The sequence below is a fragment of the Atheta coriaria genome, unplaced genomic scaffold (genome assembly GCF_025399875.1).
Source record: "Atheta coriaria isolate IRGN ID8LTWV9N9 unplaced genomic scaffold, Caltech_Dcor_3.1 hic_scaffold_4_pilon, whole genome shotgun sequence".
NCBI lineage: Eukaryota > Metazoa > Arthropoda > Insecta > Coleoptera > Staphylinidae > Dalotia > Dalotia coriaria.
The window spans coordinates 9239765-9261136 of NW_027045446.1; the positions used below are offsets into that span (position 1 = coordinate 9239765).

At 38.3% G+C, this 21372-nt stretch overlaps 3 protein-coding genes and 1 long non-coding RNA gene across 7 annotated transcripts in view; 1 reads left to right on the forward strand and 3 right to left on the reverse strand.

The window, feature by feature from the left end:
• Nucleotides 1-4960: 4960 nt before the first annotated feature.
• On the reverse strand, nucleotides 4961-9125 carry LOC135790413 (uncharacterized). The gene is made up of 3 exons (XR_010547757.1): nucleotides 8770-9125; nucleotides 8609-8646; nucleotides 4961-6975 (listed from the first exon to the last, which is right to left on the reverse strand). It is a non-coding gene; the product is annotated as an uncharacterized lncRNA (long non-coding RNA).
• A 399-nt stretch (nucleotides 9126-9524) lies between these two features.
• Nucleotides 9525-11023, forward strand: LOC135791410 (putative methyltransferase C9orf114 homolog). The gene is made up of 2 exons (XM_065301820.1): nucleotides 9525-10437; nucleotides 10499-11023. The coding sequence occupies exons 1-2, from the start codon at nucleotides 9581-9583 to the stop codon at nucleotides 10896-10898; spliced, it is 1257 nt and encodes a 418-aa protein (XP_065157892.1). The 5' UTR covers nucleotides 9525-9580; the 3' UTR covers nucleotides 10899-11023.
• On the reverse strand, nucleotides 10910-12673 carry Rpe (ribulose-phosphate 3-epimerase). Its single transcript, XM_065301821.1, has 3 exons — nucleotides 12236-12673; nucleotides 11829-12158; nucleotides 10910-11734 (listed from the first exon to the last, which is right to left on the reverse strand). The coding sequence occupies exons 1-3, from the start codon at nucleotides 12656-12658 to the stop codon at nucleotides 11618-11620; spliced, it is 870 nt and encodes a 289-aa protein (XP_065157893.1). The 5' UTR covers nucleotides 12659-12673; the 3' UTR covers nucleotides 10910-11617.
• Nucleotides 12674-13010: 337 nt separating this feature from the next.
• Nucleotides 13011-21372, reverse strand: part of Fas1 (fasciclin 1) — a 45752-nt gene continuing 37390 nt past the window's right edge. The window contains exons 3-13 of one of the 4 annotated variants that reach the window (XM_065301812.1): nucleotides 19524-19717; nucleotides 19311-19444; nucleotides 19019-19115; nucleotides 18779-18953; nucleotides 18559-18719; nucleotides 16964-17221; nucleotides 16380-16591; nucleotides 16137-16299; nucleotides 15745-15925; nucleotides 15543-15572; nucleotides 13011-15155 (exon numbers count right to left, since the gene is read on the reverse strand). In XM_065301812.1, the coding sequence (XP_065157884.1) occupies nucleotides 14965-15155; nucleotides 15543-15572; nucleotides 15745-15925; nucleotides 16137-16299; nucleotides 16380-16591; nucleotides 16964-17221; nucleotides 18559-18719; nucleotides 18779-18953; nucleotides 19019-19115; nucleotides 19311-19444; nucleotides 19524-19717 (1796 nt within the window). In that variant the 3' untranslated portion in view covers nucleotides 13011-14964. Of the gene's footprint in view, nucleotides 15156-15542; nucleotides 15573-15744; nucleotides 15926-16136; nucleotides 16300-16379; nucleotides 16601-16963; nucleotides 17222-18558; nucleotides 18720-18778; nucleotides 18954-19018; nucleotides 19116-19310; nucleotides 19445-19523; nucleotides 19718-21372 lie in introns of all 4 variants that reach the window. The other 3 variants (XM_065301811.1, XM_065301813.1, XM_065301815.1) reach the window with 3 other exon arrangements.

The following is a 21372-nucleotide window of genomic DNA, read 5'->3' on the forward strand; positions in this document are numbered from 1 at the left end:
GTATTTTTTCGTGCTTGCGCGCGATCTAGGTGGCTTACAAACTTCAGCGCGGCGTCTAGAGATGCGGAATTAAATTCTCCGTCGGGTTGTATTTGTTTGTTGCAGGAATTCGACCTGTAACCCGCAAAATTTGCATTAAAGGGTGATTTTGTCACTCTTTCTCGTGAAATGCTTGTATTTTTTCGTGCTTGCGCGCGATCTAGGTGGCTTACAAACTTCAGCGCGGCGTCTAGAGATGCGGAATTAAATTCTCCGTCGGGTTGTATTTGTTTGTTGCAGGAATTCGACCTGCAACCGGCGAAAATTTGCATAAAAGGGTGATTTTTGTCACCCTTTCTCGTGAAATGTTTGTATTTTTTCGTGTTTGCGCGCTATCTAGGCGGCTTACAAACTTCAGCACGACGTCTAGAGATGCGGAATTAAATTCTCCGTCGGGTTGTATTTGTTTGTTGCAGGAATTCGACCTGTAACCCGCGAAAATTTGCATAAAAGGGTGATTTTTGTCACCCTTTCTCGTGAAATGTTTGTATTTTTTCGTGTTTGCGCGCGATCTAGGCGGCTTACAAACTTCAGCGCGGCGTCTAGAGATGCGGAATTAAATTCTCCGTCGGGTTGTATTTGTTTGTTGCAGGAATTCGACCTGTAACCCGCGAAAATTTGCATAAAAGGGTGATTTTTGTCACCCTTTCTCGTGAAATGTTTGTATTTTTTCGTGTTTGCGCGCGATCTAGGTGGCTTACAAACTTCAGCGCGGCGTCTAGAGATGCGGAATTAAATTCTCCGTCGGGTTGTATTTGTTTGTTGCAGGAATTCGACCTGTAACCCGCGAAAATTTGCATAAAAGGGTGATTTTTGTCACCCTTTCTCGTGAAATGTATGTATTTTTTCGTGTTTGCCCGCTATCTAGGCGGCTTACAAACTTCAGCGTGACGTCTAGAGATGCGGAATTAAATTCTCCGTCGGGCTGTATTTGTTTGTTGCAGGAATTCGACCTGTAACCCGCGAAAATTTGCATAAAAGTGTGATTTTTGTCACCCTTTCTCGTGAAATGTTTGTATTTTTTCGTGTTTGCGCGCTATCTAGGCGGCTTACAAACTTCAGCACGACGTCTAGAGATGCGGAATTAAATTCTCCGTCGGGTTGTATTTGCTTGTTGCAGGAATTCGACCTGCAACCGGCGAAAATTTGCATAAAAGGGTGATTTTTGTCACCCTTTCTCGTGAAATGTTTGTATTTTTTCGTGTTTGCGCGCTATCTAGGCGGCTTACAAACTTCAGCGCGACGTCTAGAGATGCGGAATTAAATTCTCCGTCGGGTTGTATTTGTTTGTTGCAGGAATTCGACCTGTAACCCGCGAAAATTTGCATAAAAGTGTGATTTTTGTCACCCTTTCTCGTGAAATGTTTGTATTTTTTCGTGTTTGCGCGCTATCTAGGCGGCTTACAAACTTCGGCACGACGTCTAGAGATGCGGAATTAAATTCTCCGTCGGGTTGTATTTGTTTGTTGCAGGAATTCGACCTGCAACCCGCGAAAATTTGCATAAAAGTGTGATTTTTGTCACCCTTTCTCGTGAAATGTTTGTATTTTTTCGTGTTTGCGCGCGATCTAGGCGGCTTACAAACTTCAGCACGACGTCTAGAGATGCGGAATTAAATTCTCCGTCGGGTTGTATTTGTTTGTTGCAGGAATTCGACCTGCAACCGGCGAAAATTTGCATAAAAGGGTGATTTGTCACCCTTTCTCGTGAAATGTTTGTATTTTTTCGTGTTTGCGCGCTATCTAGGCGGCTTACAAACTTCAGCACGACGTCTAGAGATGCGGAATTAAATTCTCCGTCGGGTTGTATTTGTTTGTTGCAGGAATTCGACCTGTAACCCGCGAAAATTTGCATAAAAGGGTGATTTTTGTCAAATTTTTTACTTCAAATTTTTCGTTCGAATTTTTTTGCTAAAATTTTTTCGGTCGAAAAACAGGGTCGAACTTTTTTGTTATAATGTTTGTCGGTCGAAGAAGATGGTCGAATTTTTTGGCGATTATGTCAAGAACAAAAATGTCTACGAAAAATGAATGCATTTTTCTCTTAAATTATAAATAGGGTTTAAACGGTTAATGTTATCAAAAAAGGTTATCGAAATAATGGATGTAGAATTAAATTGTCTATCAGGTATCCGATTTAAAATTTAATCGTAATTAATAGTGCCATGCATAGTACGAGTATAATTCTGTTCATGCTCTGCACTACAACACTGAAACTGTCAGTGTTTACAAACAAACATGTTTTCTTATCTCTTGCAATTTTTCTACGGTCGTCACGCGTTTGGTTTGAGCACCACGTTAGTCTCATTTTTGTCGTCAGGTGATCTGCACGCACATTTTCTTCATTATTCTTGAGTTCCTTAATTTATCTTCGCGTTGTTACGCAATATTTTTGAATGCTTTATGGATTGTGCGCGCGTGTTGTGCGGCTTCGTTAAATGCGGATTGCACCTTTATTGCGGCAGAAATTGTTAGCTGTTGATATTTTGTAACTGTAATGTAACTATTGTTAAATGTTGTCAATAAAACACAATCTATAATTATAATCTCATTCATATTTTTTGTGGTATCCTCTTTGTCGTTTTCAGTTTTAAATAATATGGCATATAAGTCTTATGTGTGAGCAGCGGGTATAATAAGATAACTCACTGTTACTTGAATTGTGCTGTTGTTTTTAAAAACATGATAAAAGTCGAAACATAAATAGAAGAATCAAATGACAACAATAAAAACACTCGGTGGTCGAGTGGAGACGTGCACCTGCTGGCATGCTAGCAGACACGGATCGAATCTCAGGTGTAGAAGGCATTTTTCTCAAATATAAAAATATCAGGTGTAATTTGAGTTGCATATATGAATTGCAACGAAATATAAGAGAAATTGAAATACAAGTGAAGGCAATATGAGAAGAAATAAGAAAGCAAGTGGAGAAACGGAGAGACAGAGAAATAGAAAAAGAAGAAGGAATAGTAGAGAATAGGAGAAGATAGAAGGAAGAGAACAGAGAGTAGAGTAGAGAAGAAAGAGAATCAGGGGAGGATCAGATTTTTAAATTTTTTGGCACGTGTCGTTATAAGACAGTCACAGGTCGATCGCCCACTGCTTCGATCCGTCCATTGCTCCCGGCCCATCCTACAGCTACGATGTCTCTGCGCTTCATCCCCGAAATTATCAGGCATATCAACAATTTTTATGGTGGGGGATCACCCCCAGAGAGGGGGAACTCCTTATAAGGACAATCCTTATAAGGTCTTGTTCAAATATTTCTAAGTTTTGTCGCCTCAAGAGAGGTGACACTTAAAAATATTCTTACAAGTTCTGACCTGTTGCTGAAATGAAAGAAGGAGCACACAAATCACACAGGATACCTTAACAATATTTATAGTGGGGATCATCCCCTGTGAGAGGGGACTCTCTTTGAGACCTGTTCCTGAAATGATAGAAGGAGTGTACAAATCAAAGAAGTCAATATATCTTACTATTTATTTATTAACAATAGAATACAAGTTTATATTTTACAAGTCAACAGAATACATGCCGCCATATTGACACCGAACTTACGACCTGCATCATCGCGCACATGTAAGCAAGTAACACATCAAAATGTTCTAGCGGGATAAATAATTTAGCAAATTGTCCATTTTCTAGGTGATGGAAAATGGAAACAAATATACAGGGTGTCACAAAAGAAAATTTTTAAGTGCATACAGGAAAACATATAAACACTCAAATATCACTCGTTTTTCACCGTTACTCTGGGAAACAAATATACAGGGCGTTACTAAAAGAAAATTTAAAGTGCAAGAAGTTAAATTCTAATATCAGTCAAAGCAAAATTTTCAGGGATGTGAAGGAAAAGGATTATACAAGGTGTCACAATTAGAAAATTCAACCATAAAAGAGAAAAACATCTAAACACTACAAATATTGCTCGTGTTCACCCGTTGCTCCGGGAAACTAATAAACAGAGTGTTACAAAAATATAGACTGCAAAAAGATAGCCCTAAAACCGCAGTTTAAGGAAAATTTACACGAACACAAAGAAAAGCGAACATACAGGGTGTCCCAGAAGGAAAATCCCAAGTTTAAAACAAAGAACACTCAAAACTCACAAATTTACTACGTACTGTTAGAAAAAACTATTATACAGGGTGCTACAAAAGCAAAATTTTAAAAACTACAAATATGGTCAATATTCACTTCATGACGAGAGAAATTTATACCGAAACAACTGTATTTTAACATAAATTCAAAGATTTTACCCGAACATCATCGGAAAACTTGAGTAAGATAGGTGCTACAAGAATAAAACACTTACATTTTAATTTATTGTGTATATATTTATCATTTGATTATGGCATCAACTGCATAAAGTAACCGACGGGTGAAGTATCACCATAAATTGATAGAACATCCGGCGGAAAACATCCAAATCTGCAGACGGCAAGCGACGGCGCGTGGTAATACAGTAGGTAAATACGATAAAAATAACTATTTACTTGTAAATATTAAGATATATGGAGACTACGATAGCGAAAAACTCAACGTACAAGATTTTATTAGAAATAATAAAAAACAAGAAACTTTTTAATTTAATGATGCAAAGGAGTGTAATTCGATTAAAAACGTTCAGCGAAAAGAGGAACGAGTCGACGGTCGACGGCAAAGAGAGCGTGGTCATGATTATTGTCATTTTAATAATCCTCAGATACTTTTTAATAACATTACACGTAATAATTAAATCATGCATGTTATTTTCGGGAACAGGGCTATGAATTCAGATAAGAAATGCTACCACGTGTTTGTAATTTGCAAAATTAATATCCCTCAAATGGAATAATCAATTTAACATCTACCAGTGCAATGATGAAGTGATTTTAGATCCAGGAATATTTCTTATCATCTGAAAACTCGTGCAGAAATTAACAGACACTTATTTGTGACTTAAGAACACTCTAACCGCCACAACTCATCAAACAAAACAGCCACACATGCTCGTTACGAATATTATGCTGATGGCGAAAAGAATACACGACGATTAATTGAATAATTGAAGTCTGAAAACGCGTGGCTAGTAGTGAGACGCGCTCGCGGACCATGCGGTGAAACGACTGCCGTGTGCGCTGCGCATTGCCAGGTACAAGGCAGGTACGTCGCGATAATACACTTCAGTCCAACAAAAAAGTTGTTTATAAACAAACGTAGTAGTAAACACGTACTTGAGAAGACGAAAGTAAAAATTCACAATATAGAAGTAACACACATACACGAAACTACTTTTACTTACTTATATATTGGTTTTGGAATGCAATAAGGATGGGGAAAAACAGGAATTTGTAATTTACCAATACAAATAAATAATTTATTGTCTTCTAAGTGTCTTTGTATAAGTTTACTGTATACGTTAGTTAATTAAATTATTGATGTTCACAACATCGCGACTAATTTAAATATTCTCTATAAAATAAAGTATTAAAATCGAAAGTATTAGAATCGGAAAAATAAGAAGTGAAAATAATTCATAACAAAAAAATACAAGAGACGGTACGGCCTTTTTATCCCAGTTTTTTTCATTCCAAATAGTACAATTTATATTTTATATTTTATGAACACGACTCACTTCCGCTACCTTCGTAAGGTGCCCTGAACACGAGTCACTTCTACCGCTACCTTCGTACCGTGCCCTGAACACGAGTAATTTCTACCGCTACCATCGTACGGGGCCCTGAACACGAGTCACTTCTACCGCAACGACAAGAACGGATTTCAAATTCTTAATATACACACAAAACTTTCAATATAACTCGCGTCACGAAATTTTCTGGCAATAAATTTCTATACAGGGAGATACAGAATCAAATTCCGCATCCGGGAAAATGATTTCAAACTTATTGTGACACCGCGTTCGTGTGTTATAACAAAAAAAAACTACAATTCCTAGCGCAACGAGAACTACGGCGCACACACACAACTTTCAATATAACTCGCGTTACGGATTTTTCTTGCAATAAATTTCAATACAGGGAGATACAGAATTAAATTCCGCATCAGGCAAAATGATTTCGAACTTATTGTGATACCGCGTTCGTGTGTTATATCAAAACAACTACAATTCCTAGCGCAACGAGAACTACGGCGCACACACACAACTTTCAATATAACTCGCGTTACGGAATTTTCTGGCAATAAATTTCAATACAGGGAGATACAGAATTAAATTCCGCATCAGGAAAAATGATTTCGAACTTATTGAGACACCGCGTTCATGTGTTATAACAAAAAAAACTACAATTCCTAGCGCAACGAGAACTACGACGCACACACAACTTTCAATATAACTCGCGTCACGGAATTTTCTTGCAATAAATTTCAATACAGGGAGATACAGAATTAAATTCCGCATCAGGGAAAATGATTTCGAACTTATTGTGATACCGCGTTCGTGTGTTATAACAAAAAAACTACAATTCCTAGCGCAACGAGAACTAGGGCGTACACACACAACTTTCAATATAACTCGCGTTACGGAATTTTCTTGCAATAAATTTCAATACAGGGAGATACAGAATTAAATTCCGCATCAGGGAAAATGATTTCGAACTTATTGTGATACCGCGTTCGTGTGTTATAACAAAAAAAAACTACAATTCCTAAGGCAACGAGTACTACGGCGCACACACACAACTTTCAATATAACTCGCGTTACGGAATTTTCTTGCAATAAATTTCTATACAGGGAGATACAGAATTAAATTCCGCATCAGAGCAAATGATTTCGAACTAATTGTAACACTGCGTTCGTGTGTTATGGCAAAAAAACTACAATACCTAACGCAACGAGTACTACGGCATATTAACTACTTTCACCTAAAAATATAATTGAATTAAGAACTTACCAGGGTACTTATCGGACTGCCAGGCACATCGAGAGCTGTAACTAAAGAAAAACTTAATTAAAACAAAAATATTTCATACAATTGAATTAGGTTAGAATTAACAATCAACACAAAATAAACATTCTATGCTGTTTAGTTAAAAAATACTTACACGAGCCTGATGGATCTTTCTGAATGATGAGAATCAACATGGGGCCGATATATATCCGATTAATTTAGTAACCGACACCAAACACAACGCCGAGTAAAGAATGTTCTCAAATCCACTATCACGTGACTTGTAATATACATAACAAACGCGATAAACAACCGGTATTTCCAAACATTAAACAAATTACTATAGTCGCAAAGTACAAATAAAAGTCGATTGATCTTCGAGTATAACACAGATTTAGAATATTGAAGTCCGAATAAACGATATAAGTCTCTCAAAACACGACTGGATTAATCAGCGACCGGCACAAAACTGACTGCAATCCACCGATAGTGCATGCCGAAACTGCGTAAACCACGACGGGACAGTATATGATAAGAAAGCAAGAGATGCGCAATGACGGTGCGTCGAAGGCACGCGACCTTGTGCGCGAATTTGCAATTGGCACATTACCTGTGATCAAAACTAAACTAGACTTCGCTGCGTGCAGAAAGTTGATACGGACTATTCTCTATAAAATGGGATAGTTAAAACGGAAATCTGAGAGATGAAATTTTAATTCTTAAGAAAAAATTGCCAAGGGGGGGCGCTTGATGATTTTTATCGACGATTTTCAATAATTAATATCTCTTAAACTAAAAGAGATAGCAACCAACGAATTGCTGATTATGAAAGATTGAACAATTCTCTATCAGATAATCATATAAAATAATTATATTTCCAACAGTAAAAGGTCAAAAACGCCACTAAAAGTACTAAAAGTGACATTTTCAATTTTTGCCCATTTTATTCAATCGCGAATATCTCGTGAACTAAAAGAGATAATTAAGTTCGCGTCGCAGCGTCTTAATCTGCAGACTATTTTCTATAAGATAGGATAGTTAAAACAGAAATCTGAGAGATAAAATTTTAAATCTTAAGAAAAATTGCCAAGGGGGTGCTTGATAATTTTTATCGACGATTTTTGATAATTAATATCTCTTAAACTAAAAGAGATAGCAACCAACAAATTGCTGATTATGAAAGATTGAACAATTCTCTATCAGATAATCATATAAAATAATTATATTTCCAACAGTAAAAGGTAAAAAACGCCACTAAAAGTACTAAAAAGTGACATTTTTCAATTTTTGTCCATTTTATTCTTAATCTACGGACTCTTGTGCTATCAGAATATGATAACATAAAAATATGACAAATGGTTCTCAAGAAAATTATCAATTTCCACAGCAAGTTTAGAAAATTATGAACAACTGCAGCGTTTTGGCGGCCATTTTCAAACAGCTAGTGCTTAATTTCCACGAGTGGTAAAAACACGTTTAGAAAAACTTTCATGCTTTGAATACACGAAAATTTTAAATTTACACCAATGGTTCGCGAAATTAAATCGTCATTGGTTATTGATAGGTATCAGTAAAAACCGGAATGTGATACAAACACGTATAACAAACACAAGTTGAATGCGATAAAAAAACACAATTTGTATACCGACAAATGTTGGAATCTAATTATAAACTTACCAATGAATAGTCTATTGAATCCCAGGGCATAAGATGTACTGTAATTAAAAAAAATCATCAGTTAGGCCATTCCAGTACATGTAATAACATCAAGCAACAGAAGAAGCAACACCATCAGTGTTCACAATAATTATGTTCAGATTTATGTTACTCGTACTCACCCAAATAAAAAATTGCAATCCAAGCCGAAGTGCATCTCACTTAATAATGCAAACCACCAGAAATGTGCGATTCATTCGGCGAGCGAACAACCCATAATTTGCTGTGGGTGCGGAGCATACAGCGATGGCACTTGAGACTGCAGGATGTTACAAACACAGCCATTTTGGGAATCACGATTCGCACAACAACGCGAACAAATAACTAGCGTTTGTGAACATTTAACGCGCGATTAATCATTAATAAAACATTAAACACACTAGTTACAACTAAATAATTGATTGCCGAACGAATATAACACGATTTGCCGAATTAAAATCTAAAAATTCGTTGGAGCTCGGAGATATACTCCCGGATCAACAAGCGACCGGCACAGAACTACCTGCAATATGCGGACACAGCATGTCATCCGACAGCTACGAATGTGATAAGACTAGTCTCTAACCCCCCACTTAAAGCCTGACTTGCGCAAAGCCGTCACGCTGATGGTACGCAGCAATCATGAACGTAATGTAATACTTCCCGAATTCCTTCACAGGAAGGCATATTCGCTCAGGACGATTAAATATAAGGCAGCTTGGCTTCGCAGCAGTTCGATTTTTTACGAAAATATAAGCCGTTTAGCATTGATTCAAATGTTACATGTGATAATAATTTATGTAAAATTGTGTACGAATCGTGTAGTCTTTTTATTCTTCATTTAAATCATTGTTGACAACGTTGAGTACTTAATTTCAGAAACTAAATTTTAAGTTAGGCAACCAACCGAACAGGTTCATTTGAACGTGCTCCGCACATAACCCAATAATTATCATGCCAAACGAAAAAGTGAGCATGGCCCAGGAAAAGCCACAGAAAAAACAGACCGAGTCAAAATCTTGGAAAGATACAAATAGAATACGAAAAATAGAACGTAAGAAATGGAAGGAAGAACGCGCTATCAAGAAAGCCGAAAAAGCAAAACTCCAAGAAGCTGCCAAAGAAGCACTACAAGCAGCAGAACATCAAAAATCACAAGAAAAACCAAGAGAACTCTCCACAATGAGCTTGGCAGTGCCTGGTTCAATCTTAGATAATGCACAATCCGCTGAACTACGAACCTATCTCGCTGGACAAATCGCTAGGGCAGCATGCATCTTTCAAGTAGATGAAGTAGTAGTCTATGATGACAAAAACTCATCTTCCACAGCCAAGAAATCAACAATTGATGATGCTCAAGGAACTAAAGTATCAAGACAATGCTGTGTACAATTAGGAAGAATATTACAGTACCTTGAATGCCCACAATATCTCAGGAAGCACTTCTTTCCCATTCACAATGACTTGAAATTTGCTGGTATCTTAAATCCTCTGGATGCACCACACCACCTAAGAGAACAAAATAACTTCAAGTTTAGAGAAGGTGTTGTGACTAACAAACCAGTTGGTAATGGGAAAGGATCTTTGGTGTATGTAGGACTTAAAGCAGATGCACATGTAGACAAAATACTTACACCAGGGTTGAGATGTACTGTTAGACTTGATCCTCAACCTGAAGGCAGTAAGAAACTCAGAGGAACTGTGGTTACACCATCTCAGCCTAGACTTGAGACTGGTGTGTATTGGGGGTATAATGTACGCATCGCCAACTCGTTATCACAGGTTTTCAGTCAGAGTCCTTATAAAAATGGGTAAGAAACAAGAAAATATTTTTAAAAAATTGCTAAATCAAATGTAAATCAAAATTTTCAGTTATGATTTGACTATTGGGACATCAGATAAAGGAGATTCAATTGATACCTTTGAAAGTCCAAGTTACAAGCACGCGCTTGTAGTTTTCGGTGGTCTGGATGGTTTGGAATCCGCGCTGGAGTGGGATGAAGTCTTAAAAGCTGAAGATCCATCTTTGTTATTCGACAGTTACTTGAACACGGTGCCCGATCAAGGTTCCAGGACTATACGGACAGAGGAAGCTATTCTTGTAACAATGGCCGCGCTACGTTCAAGATTAAACCCTGAAGAAAAACCGATTGCCTTCGAACATTCCGAAGAAATCGCACAGAGTTCTGTTTCTACATTTCCACAAAAATTCACACCGCAAAAATCTACCGACAATAATACTACTACTAATGATCTATCACGTTTTGATTAGATGATTCCAACTTGTTACGTTTTCAAGTATATATTGTATAAGTAATAATCTTAATATAGTTAGTAATAAATTCGTTTAACAAGGACCAATAAAGGCGGTCGGCCAAACATTACGATTAACAAGTCGTTAGTTGATCGGTTTTCTGCGTTATTTTTTTTTGCATTAATAAGTAACTTTTGTGTTCTCAAGTCGATTCGTAAGTCACATGCGAGACGAAAAAGTCTTGATTTCTCATAGCAACGCAACGATCGCTTCAAACAAATACTTGTACAACAAAAACGTAACGAAAGAATAAACTTAATAATTCGTACAAAAAGAGTTCCCCAACAAATCTTATTGTTAAAGACACAATTTCCCCAGCATCAACATGCAACCAAACAACATGCGCCAAAGAAACAATACATGTTGATGTTGTCCGAGGAATACCCCGTATAATTAATGGCAAGTGCAAGTGCTTTGACTTGCTGGATTTCTTTACTGTTACTTTACTTGTTTTGTTTTATCAAATACGCGTATTGACTTTTTGATTGAAGCACACGATCCAACTGCCTCAGCGCTTGCTTAATGGTTACTGTAACCTGAACTTGTACTTGTTAGCTAGTTGAATGCCCCCTGCCCACCGTGTCAAAATTAATTCTCTATCAAACACTTGCTTGTGATTACATTGCTTTTGTTGCGCTTGGTTTTTGTATTTTTTGGTTTTTTGTTGCTTATTGTAACTAAACGCTGCACTTGTGTATGGAACTTTCGACAGTCTCACGAAGGCTGGCGATGACTGCGCGTTGATCCGGTGCGTTTATTATCGCCGTCCCACTTACAATCATGTTTGCACCAGCCTGAAAACAAAAATTCATTTAATTCATCATCATGTCATTTTAAAGACTTAACAGTCTGTATCAATCAAATATAAAGGAGTAATTTATAACTTACATCTGCACATGCTGCAATTGTGTTCAAGCCAACTCCCCCATCAACCTCCACGTCAAGCAGAGGATAATTATGCCTAAGCCATTGTACTTTAGGCATCATATCAGTCATGAACTTCTGCCCACCAAAACCAGGCTCCACTGTCATGATCAAGATCATATCAGCTTGATCAATGAATTGCCTCACTGCATCAATTTCAGTCCCAGGTTTCAGTGCCAGCCCAACTTTCATGCCTGCCTCTCTCACTTTCCTGCAAGTCTTGATGATCTCCTTCACAGGCTCAATATGGAATGTGTACTGGTCGACGCCGGCGTCTGCCATCGGTTCAATCCACTGCAGCAGAGTAAAACAACATTATTATCAATTTAACCTCTATGGTAAAACTAGTGAATGCAACACAATGCACTTACTTGTTCGGGATTTTGCACCATCATGTGCGTTTCAAAGAAGGCATGCCGGATCTTCGAACGCAGACACTTGACCACCGGTGCACCGAAGGTGAGATTCGGCACAAAGTGTCCATCCATCACGTCCAGGTGCAGATAGTCGGCCCCATTGTCGAGTAATCGCTGTGATTCTTTGTACAGTTGGGAGAGATCGGCGTTGAGGATCGACGGACCGATCTTACACTTGAGGCGGTCGTTCATGGCTGTGGACGCGGCGATGCGGATGGGTGTTCCCGTCTGGCAGGACGCAGCAGTGTGTAAGGAGGCTAAGGATGTGTGCGGGCACAAACACTTGTTGCACGCCGTCGGCGCGCAGGAATGAGCAGGAAGCGGGCGGAATGCTGCTGTGCGTTGCGCGCCTGGAAGGTTATTGCAAGGACGCCGCATTGAAACGCGGTTGCGGTTGACCTTTGACAATAACACGCGCGATATCGAAACGTACGTATTTAAAAATGTTTCTAAACTCATATCCACCTAAAATACAGAATCAGCTAAATAAATATAAGTGTTTTAGGTCATTAAATTCCTTGTTTTTGTAGAATGCAATATTATTGGTTGAAAAATTCATTTAGCCAATCAGCGAGCTACTTTTTCCATGATGGCCGACCACCGTGTATTCTTATGGACTGTTTCCATGACAACCGCACCAAACAAACTCAACTCCCTCTAACCTTACTCAATTGGAACAAGCAGGATAGCAAATAAAATCACATTTCACAGGAAAAATAATGAAACATGATGAACTTAGAGCACTGAATGCTTTATTTCTTCATTGAAAGATTTACTCAATAAATGCTCGATGATATAATGCGGTTGATGATGTAAAACGTGTGTGATTAATTACAAGTTAGAAGTACATAGTTTAAAAAATAATCATGTCGCCTTGTCAACTAGTAAAATAACACTTTAGTATGATTCTCAAACGCGTTCGCTATAAATTTTACGTAAAGACTACCTTCTACATATCTTTAATTTAATTTCATCATCTTGCAAATAATACAAAAATGGTATCGGTTATCGCTTTTTTATCAACACTTTTGTTTGACCGCTTTACAAATAGTTTTGTTTGTCTTCGTCGATAGTTATAGTATGTTTCATTTTTAGTTTCACAAATGGCAGTGCAATCTTATACACACATAGAGTATAATTGTACATCTAAAACATTATTGACTAACATGTTCATTATGTTTAGTTTTTAAGCCTTATAACATCCAATTATTCGTTTCTGTCATCGCATGATTACATGATTACACGTGTATGTATATTTTTTACTTGGTTTCGTACAGTAGTTTTAGCAGTATCTTGTGTTTACGGTTATACATTAGATTTCACTTCGATAGTTAGTTATTAAAACGGTACAGTCAGTCCAATACACATATTACTTCAATTAGAGATGTAGTGTTTTGTTCTTGTTTCGTTTGATTTGATTCTTGGTACAATAATGTCAAGTGTGTTTGTCGTGTGTATGTTGTTGGAGACGTGTCCGGTGTACATTTATTGATAATTTGATAATCGCTTAATTGTATCGTTAGTTAGTATTTTAGTTGATAAGATAGTAGCAAACTGGACGTAACGAACGTAAGCCTTACACGTTTACTTGCAGCGTCCTCTCATTAACTCTATTATACCTTAATAGTTTCGTATTTATGAAGCATTTCAGTGCCCGAAGAGGAAAAGCCAAACCATTCTTACGTAATTAATCTTTGTCTGTGTGTACTCGTAGTTTAATATGCGGATTTACATTAAAAAGCAATGTTTATACCCCCGTTGCATCTCTCTCTTTAAATTGTAAGCAAAAACTTACGCTCTCAAATAGAATCGACAATGGTCTAACATTTATAAACATTTCTTGCATGTCAAAAATATGAACATTTATACACATTCACGCATTTAATATGTACATAATTAATTCATAAATTACGCTTTATCCCCTCTTATATCCTCCTATTATAGGTATCTAATAAACTTTTCTTTACGTCTCGTCGTGTTAAAACCAGAACTCTCAAAGCGGAAACGCACAAAATCACTCAAATTAGCATAGAATATAATACAAAGTAAGCAGTTCTTACGTTTAGGGTAATTCCGAGGCGTCACAATTTCACTTGTTCACGTTTACGCTCAGTATTATGCTAAAAATAACTTACGCTTCAGTCGCTTGCTGATTAATCGAATAATTTTAGGTGAACTCGCTCTATAAGCCGTACGTTTTACTTTGTTATCACATTGCTGTGTAATTATTATCCTTCTTTTACAAATCTACTCAATCCCAGTCTATAGATTCTTGCCCAAAAGTGTGTAATTTATATATCGAAAACGGTCGCTCGTGCAAGCATTCCACATGTACAGGAAGTGTCATCAATGTGTGTGTGTGAGTGTGTTTTAAACTGAAATGCTTCATTTCTTAATTTATTGTTTCTCAAATTGCTTCGCGGAGTGTCTTTGGAATGTATCTCCAGCGTAATCGAAGCTTGCGCGTCGAAATTCGCGTATTTCGACAAATTTTCATGACTTTCCAGTGAAATACGTGAATTTCGGCTGAAAGAATAGTTAAAATGCAAATAATTTGTTCCATGCGTGCTGTTTTTCCTGTCCTTTTAAGATCAAAACATCCTCAATGCTCGTTTCCCGTGTGAATGTGTGTGTTTTTATTGTTTTGGTAGAAATAATTAGTCTATAAATCTACCCGCACGGCATTATAGCAGCAGCCATTTGGCGATAACGAGCATCAATAGGTGAGGCGCAAGTGCGGCGGTCGGCGCGCCGGAAACCCGGATGTCGCCCTCCTTTAAGAACGGCGCGTCGATGACGTGGATGATGCCATTCGTGCACTCGATGTTCGGTCGAAAGACCGGAATCTTCTCGCCCTTCCAGTGGATGATGAAACCTGTAACAGTTTCAAATCGGTCGCATCAAACCAAACGATCACATTCGCCATCATTCCGAAAACACGTGTATGATACAAAAAAAAGGACCAGAGATACGCGTTTCGTATCCCAATGTGGTGTACTGCATGTTCACAATCAAAATAATGTACATATTGACTTGTATTCTACCGCACAAAGCACAAAGATGGCTTCTAGAATGAGAAGTAAGCAGATATAGTTGATACATTCATGAGAATTTTGTATAATTCTGTTCGGTACTTGTAACACCCAATAAAACAGAAACAAAAGACACCAAAAAATCAAAGAAAGAAACTGAATGGAAACGAGTTGACTGTAAGCGGTGCAATTCTGATCGATTAGCACGTCAAATGCACTCCAAAACTTACTTTTGTTAGTTTTGCTTTGCTCATCCGTATCTATGAAAATACATAAACGTTACTAACACAATAAATAAACGCAAACATAAAGGTGGTGTTCCGTGTGTGTTCCAGGGAGGATAAAACGGCACTCAAAATACCTCTGAAGCTCACACAAACAGAGGATGTACACGCGGTGAAAAGCTGGGTGCAAAATGATGTTGCAACTTACTGTGATCCTGTCGCTCCTCGACGAACATGCTCAGGCTGTCGCGTACTGTCGGCAATTCGATTTCCTTGTGCTTGTAGTAGTTAAACGGAGTCGTATTGGTATCACCAGTGAGGACTTTGATCTTTTCCATTGTGTACGCCACATCGGAGATGACCAAGTGTCTTTCCAAGATTTGAGTCACCTAGGCACAAATCATTTATTAGGTAAGTGTCATGGCGGCCAATAAAGTTTAATGGAAACTTGAAATAAAATTTGATTTTTATTGCAAATTGAAATTCGAAATGTATCGTAAATGTCCCAGTTTATCGCCTTAAGTGACAAGCGTTGCCTGCGAGTGATATTTATGATAATTTCAATTCGGTGCCGTAGTAAAGCAGTGAAATATGTCTCACGTGATATGTGAAGTCAGGCATGAAGAGCTTCTTAATCTCCGAGGGGAAGCGGATTCGAGCGTCGGCCCAGGCCTTGTCGCGTGGAACAAAATAGGTGTACTTGCGAGTGGTGTCATTCAGCTGCTGGTTGAAACCGCTACGGCTTCCCAGGAAGAGCGTGTCGCTGAAAACATACAACATTTACCTCACATGCTCAAGTGAACTTAATCGCGCTAATTTCCGAAATCGTGCATGTGAACTTACTTCAGCTGAGCGTCGTTACGCAGCTTGTCGATGATGGTGGTGTATGGTACGCCGAGCACACGATCAATGATGTGGATAACGCCGTTCTTCGCTGCAATGTCCGGCTGGATGACTGTGGCGTTGACACCGCCGCCATCGACCGTCAGCGTGCGATTGTTGCCGATCAATGCCACGTTGAAGATGAGCGTCTTCTTCGGATTCAGCGTTGCTGCCTGGTAATCCTATCGATAAATTACACGCTCTAGCAAAAGCACGCTCTGCCGCACTGCCCCACTGTTTTTCTTTGTTTTGTTTTACACTCAACAACAAACATATTGAGAGAGAAGGAAACAAACGTGGTTTATGCGTGTGCGAACTCAAAAAAGAACTACTCCATGACAGAAAACAGCGCATATCAAAAACCTCAAGACTTCTAAATCAATCAATTCAGTTTTGGTTAAAAGCGAACAACAAAACTTGTAAAAATTCAAAGCGTCTGCCTTGTGTCAATGGTTACAGACTACGTCTAGAAGTATTCGCATGGAAAAAACTAGACTATTCTATCAAAAAGCCAAAGAAATCAAGCGAGAAAACAGAAACCGTACGTGTCGCTTGTGTGAATCGGCGATGTTCTCGAGGAATAGACGCTTGTCGAGGACCAAATGCATGTAGAGGATCTCCTTCATGCTCTGCGGATCACGCAGCAGATTCTTCAGGTTACCATCGTCCCAGGCGGCATTCGAGGGTGCAAAGAGCGTGATGCTCTCATGCGCACGTTCGATTGTCCTCATGAACTCCTGGCCAACTTCGCCGGCATCCGCGATTTCCTGGCAGAATTTACTCAGGGGACCGTCCTCTTTATCCTGATCATGTGACAAAGCAAACATAACAAATAAAAACCGTAAATAAGTAAAACGGAGCAAGAAACAGTTAGGTTTTGAGTCAGATTATTACAAAATAACACAGATTAACCGAGTTACGGTGACATGCAAGTTTAAGTACACATTAATTAACAAAACGGTAGATTAAATGATAAGTTTCATTCGAAACCAAAGAAAATTAACGTGTACAATCGTAAAAACAACGTTTGCACGTTCAAAACAAACATTTTAAGTGTCAAACATAAAACATAAAATCATTCATGCGTAGTATAATAATATATCCATGCTAAATCCAAATTATCTTCTTAAACATATTAAACAAATCGTTTAGTAAGAACATTCCAGAACTTCTCGTGTTAGTGGCGCATTGTTCACATAATTAAACAAGTCCAATATCCCCGATGTGAGTTGGTGAGTTTTGTGAGGGTTTTGCAATTACTGGTGCGTGTTAGACAACAACAACGAAAAAAGGTATCGCATAAAAGTCCAGTTGCTTGTGTGTTAATAAACGGTGTATTAATTCGGTTATTGTTTCGAGATGGAACAAAATCCGCTATGCGGAAACACATTTTTTTACCTTGTACTGCAAACGACGTCCGTTTTGTTAGAGGTTTTTCAGTGATTTTCAGGCAACACGGTTGGAAATAGAATGAAAAGACTCATTAAAATGCAAACACACAAATTCAAAAACAAACCGAGCGCAGTTCACAAAATCATTCTTTTGTCCATTTTAAAATCTACGCGCTTGAATAAATATTATTCTTCGAGTGTAACGAGTGTATTTACGTTTCGAATTGATAGAATGATAGTATCTTCAACACCAGCGCCATGTGCACCTCGTAAAAGTTTATGCTCGGCGCTGAGAGCACATGTGTGCACTATTGCACATTATGTAAGAGCATGAAACATACATAAAAAGATGTGTCCACACCCTCTAGAATGCCCTATAGCCCTGTGCAACCGTGTGAGCTGTTAGATAATTTAAATTTGCATAATTAGCGTGGGTGTGTGCATTAACTGCATTCTAATTTCAACCGTCTCTGTGGCAGTTTCTACTTAGTTGAAATTTAATTAACGCCGCGTTTGTGAAAAACGCACGCCCCTCTTCCCCCTTGATTTACTCGACGTTCAGCCCTGCAAATCCTGTCTTTAAACGTACGTAATCGTCTTTAAACCAGCGCTGCAGGGAAGCAAATTGCCGGAAGTAAATCACCTCCGTAAACAATAGACTTGCAAGCTATGGATACAGCGCTGCGAGAGGCATTTTTACATTTTTCCACGTTGCACGTTGTGAAAGTACACAAAAAAAACTAATTTACCTGAAGGAAATCCTTGACGGTCTTGTCCACGACCATTAAAGGTTTGTTGATCAAATGCACAACACCATTCTTTACAGGAATGTTAGCCTTGACGATTTCGGCCAGTACTACACCCTTGGAATGTGTGTTATCACCAAGGATGTTATGAGACTTGATATAAACTATAATTAAAATAAATTTAAAAAAAAAACCTTAAATTTTTATTATTTTGAAGTCTTACTAGTCGTGGTACGTCCATGAGTCTCCTCTGAGAAAGTAATATATACTTTCATGTTGTCCCCGTCGGCCATAGTGGGATAAGGCATGTCCTTCGCAGTTGGAGCAGTAAACAGGACCATTTTGGGGATGACATGCCCGTCGATCACTTTGGAATCGATCGAATCCGCGTGTGAATTCTATTCGCACATAAATAAATTAATATCTTGTTCCAGAAAAGTAATTTTTTATGTTTTTCGTTTACCTTGAAACCCTCATCGACAGGAATGAAAAATGTATGGCCTCCCTCGTTACGGAAGATGTCCTCCTTGCGCGTGCGCACGATTCGTTCGCGGAACAATCTGCGTTCATAAATTATTTAAACTTAATGCGCGCGGCAGCAATTTATCTACAGGCGTTTGAAATTGAGAACGAGAAGACGTGCCAGATTCTAATCTCGTCCTCCATCTCCATCAATTTTATCATTGGAGAAGTTTGAATTAAGTTTCTATTCGGGGACGGTTGGAAATTATTTTTTAAGCTATAAGTCAACCTACCGTACTCTGAAGGGATTAATATTCAGTGATTCGTAGTGTTCGAGGAAGTCCCACGCGTGCGGGTTGTAAAGTTTAGTCGCTGCCGTGCTGGGAGATATTACCGGGACCAAGACTTCGTCGATTTTATGCAGGACCTATGGATAATAACATAAAATCATTGATATATTTGTAGATTATGATTAGAAAATGATTAATTTTGATTCAATGAGTCACCTGTTCCATGTGCCTTGAATTCTTTGCTTTGAAGTTCGATTGGCTAACGAGGAGACGCGCGTTGTTGATGTAAACATCGTCATGATAGGAGCCCTTCTTGGTGGTCACCCAGAGGCGAGGATTGCCTTCTAATTCAGAGGTCAGCGACGTCGACGAGCCGGTTACAAATTGGTCGGTTGTCTGCGGCAAGTTCGCTGTGGGCACGCAAATCAAACAAAAGTGTGAGTGCTTCGTCATCATCAAAATCAACATCAAAAAGGGAAAATGAAAGTGCATATCGATTTTCATCATGTGCACGATGCAAACAAAACCGCGCATGATGCATATGCGTCGCTGACGGTGACAAAAGGTAATTTTCTAATCGGGAGAGGGTGAAACGCTAAAAAAATGTAAACGAAAACGAAAGGGTGGCTTGTCTGTTAAGGGCGTTCGAAACGCCGCATTGTCACGCACCGTCTAGACAATTTGGTGTGCATTTAAAATGAGGCGGGAGATTATAACCGCCGCGACGCGTGCCGTCAAGGGTTGAGGTTGATGCCTTCCGTTTGATTGCTTCGCATTGCATTTAATGCTTGCAGAACGTTTTATTACAACGTCAACTATACAATTCACAAGTTTATGGTTTAATTAATAATTAATTATTAACAGTCGCATTAAAAATTCATATTAATTTCGTACAAATTAAATGAAAAAGTTAGGCAACTCATATAACACAAAACATATGCAACCCAACATATCCAAATCGATGTGATCACGTCGCGCTCGTAAATCGTGAAATTTGTTCGCACTCGTAATTAAACAAGTTTAGCTGGTGTGCGCCCCATATTAGAGATGGTCCAGCATGGTGGAATTCTTGCCAAAGGGATATTTCTCACGTCCGCGCAGGATGCAACAGCGGTCAGCGTGTTTTACGACCACAATCGATTGCTGCACTCGCAATTAAATTGAAATTCAAGTCGAAACTATTTTAATGCCTTTGCCATTTCTATTACTATTACCACGATCGCAATGATAACGCGAAAAACTATCAGATATCATTATCACCAACTCGTAAAACAAAAATTGTATAAATTGCGTTAAGAGCATGAATATTTCATTATAAAAGTATGAAAGTTGGTAATGCGTACTAAGTATTATCAACGTTGTGGTAAGTTGGCGAACAAAAACGAAGTAAATTATAAGTTTCATGAGTGTATGTTCTTTGGCGATATAGTTTTTCGCGTTAATTAAAATCCCCGCGGCGGCCGTTCGGGTCGGACCTTATTGGTCCCCTTCGTCGGATGATTCTGCTTCTTGCTACGTCTTTGTCGGAGAGCTTACGCGGGCGGAAAGCTCATGAATATTAACGATGGCACTTTTGGAGATTGAGAACTACGGCTTTTGCTTAATGCGAACGCGTGTCACATACAAAAACATTGCAGGACGTAAATAAACTTTTTTTGAAAATAAATTATTCAAACAACGCCATCTAGGTTTGAATTACGTAACTACAACTATGATTGTTTGGTAACAAAACTTTTTCGCTTATTTTGCATCGTTAAACTTATATTTTTGCAATAAAAAGTTGCTTATGTTATTTTCCACTGTCTAATCCATCACTATTCAAAAATCATGAAAATTTGTTTAGTGGTTTGGGCGTGAAAGTATAACAAACATCCACATGAAAATTTTGGTGGTATGCAATAAGAATATTTTAGTTCTGAATTTGGTAGACTATTAAATATTAAATTACCGTTATTTATGAATAGTTTATGTTGTTGAGAGGATGTTTAAAGTATGAAAATAAATTACACCTACGTCAAACAAAAGTTGAAAATTTACAAATTTCCCCCCTGCAATGTTGGTTGCA

Excerpts from the sequence above, each read along its gene's own strand:
- LOC135791410 (XM_065301820.1), top strand. The coding sequence starts at position 9,581 with ATGCCAAACGAAAAAGTGAGCATGGCCCAGGAAAAGCCACAGAAAAAA. Across the intron at positions 10,438-10,498 it reads CAGAGTCCTTATAAAAATGG|TTATGATTTGACTATTGGGA; the intron begins GTAAGAAACAAG and ends CAAAATTTTCAG.
- Rpe (XM_065301821.1), bottom strand. The coding sequence starts at position 12,658 with ATGCGGCGTCCTTGCAATAACCTTCCAGGCGCGCAACGCACAGCAGCA. Across the intron at positions 12,159-12,235 it reads TGGTGCAAAATCCCGAACAA|TGGATTGAACCGATGGCAGA; the intron begins GTAAGTGCATTG and ends ACTCTGCTGCAG. Across the intron at positions 11,735-11,828 it reads CAATTGCAGCATGTGCAGAT|GCTGGTGCAAACATGATTGT; the intron begins GTAAGTTATAAA and ends TTTTGTTTTCAG.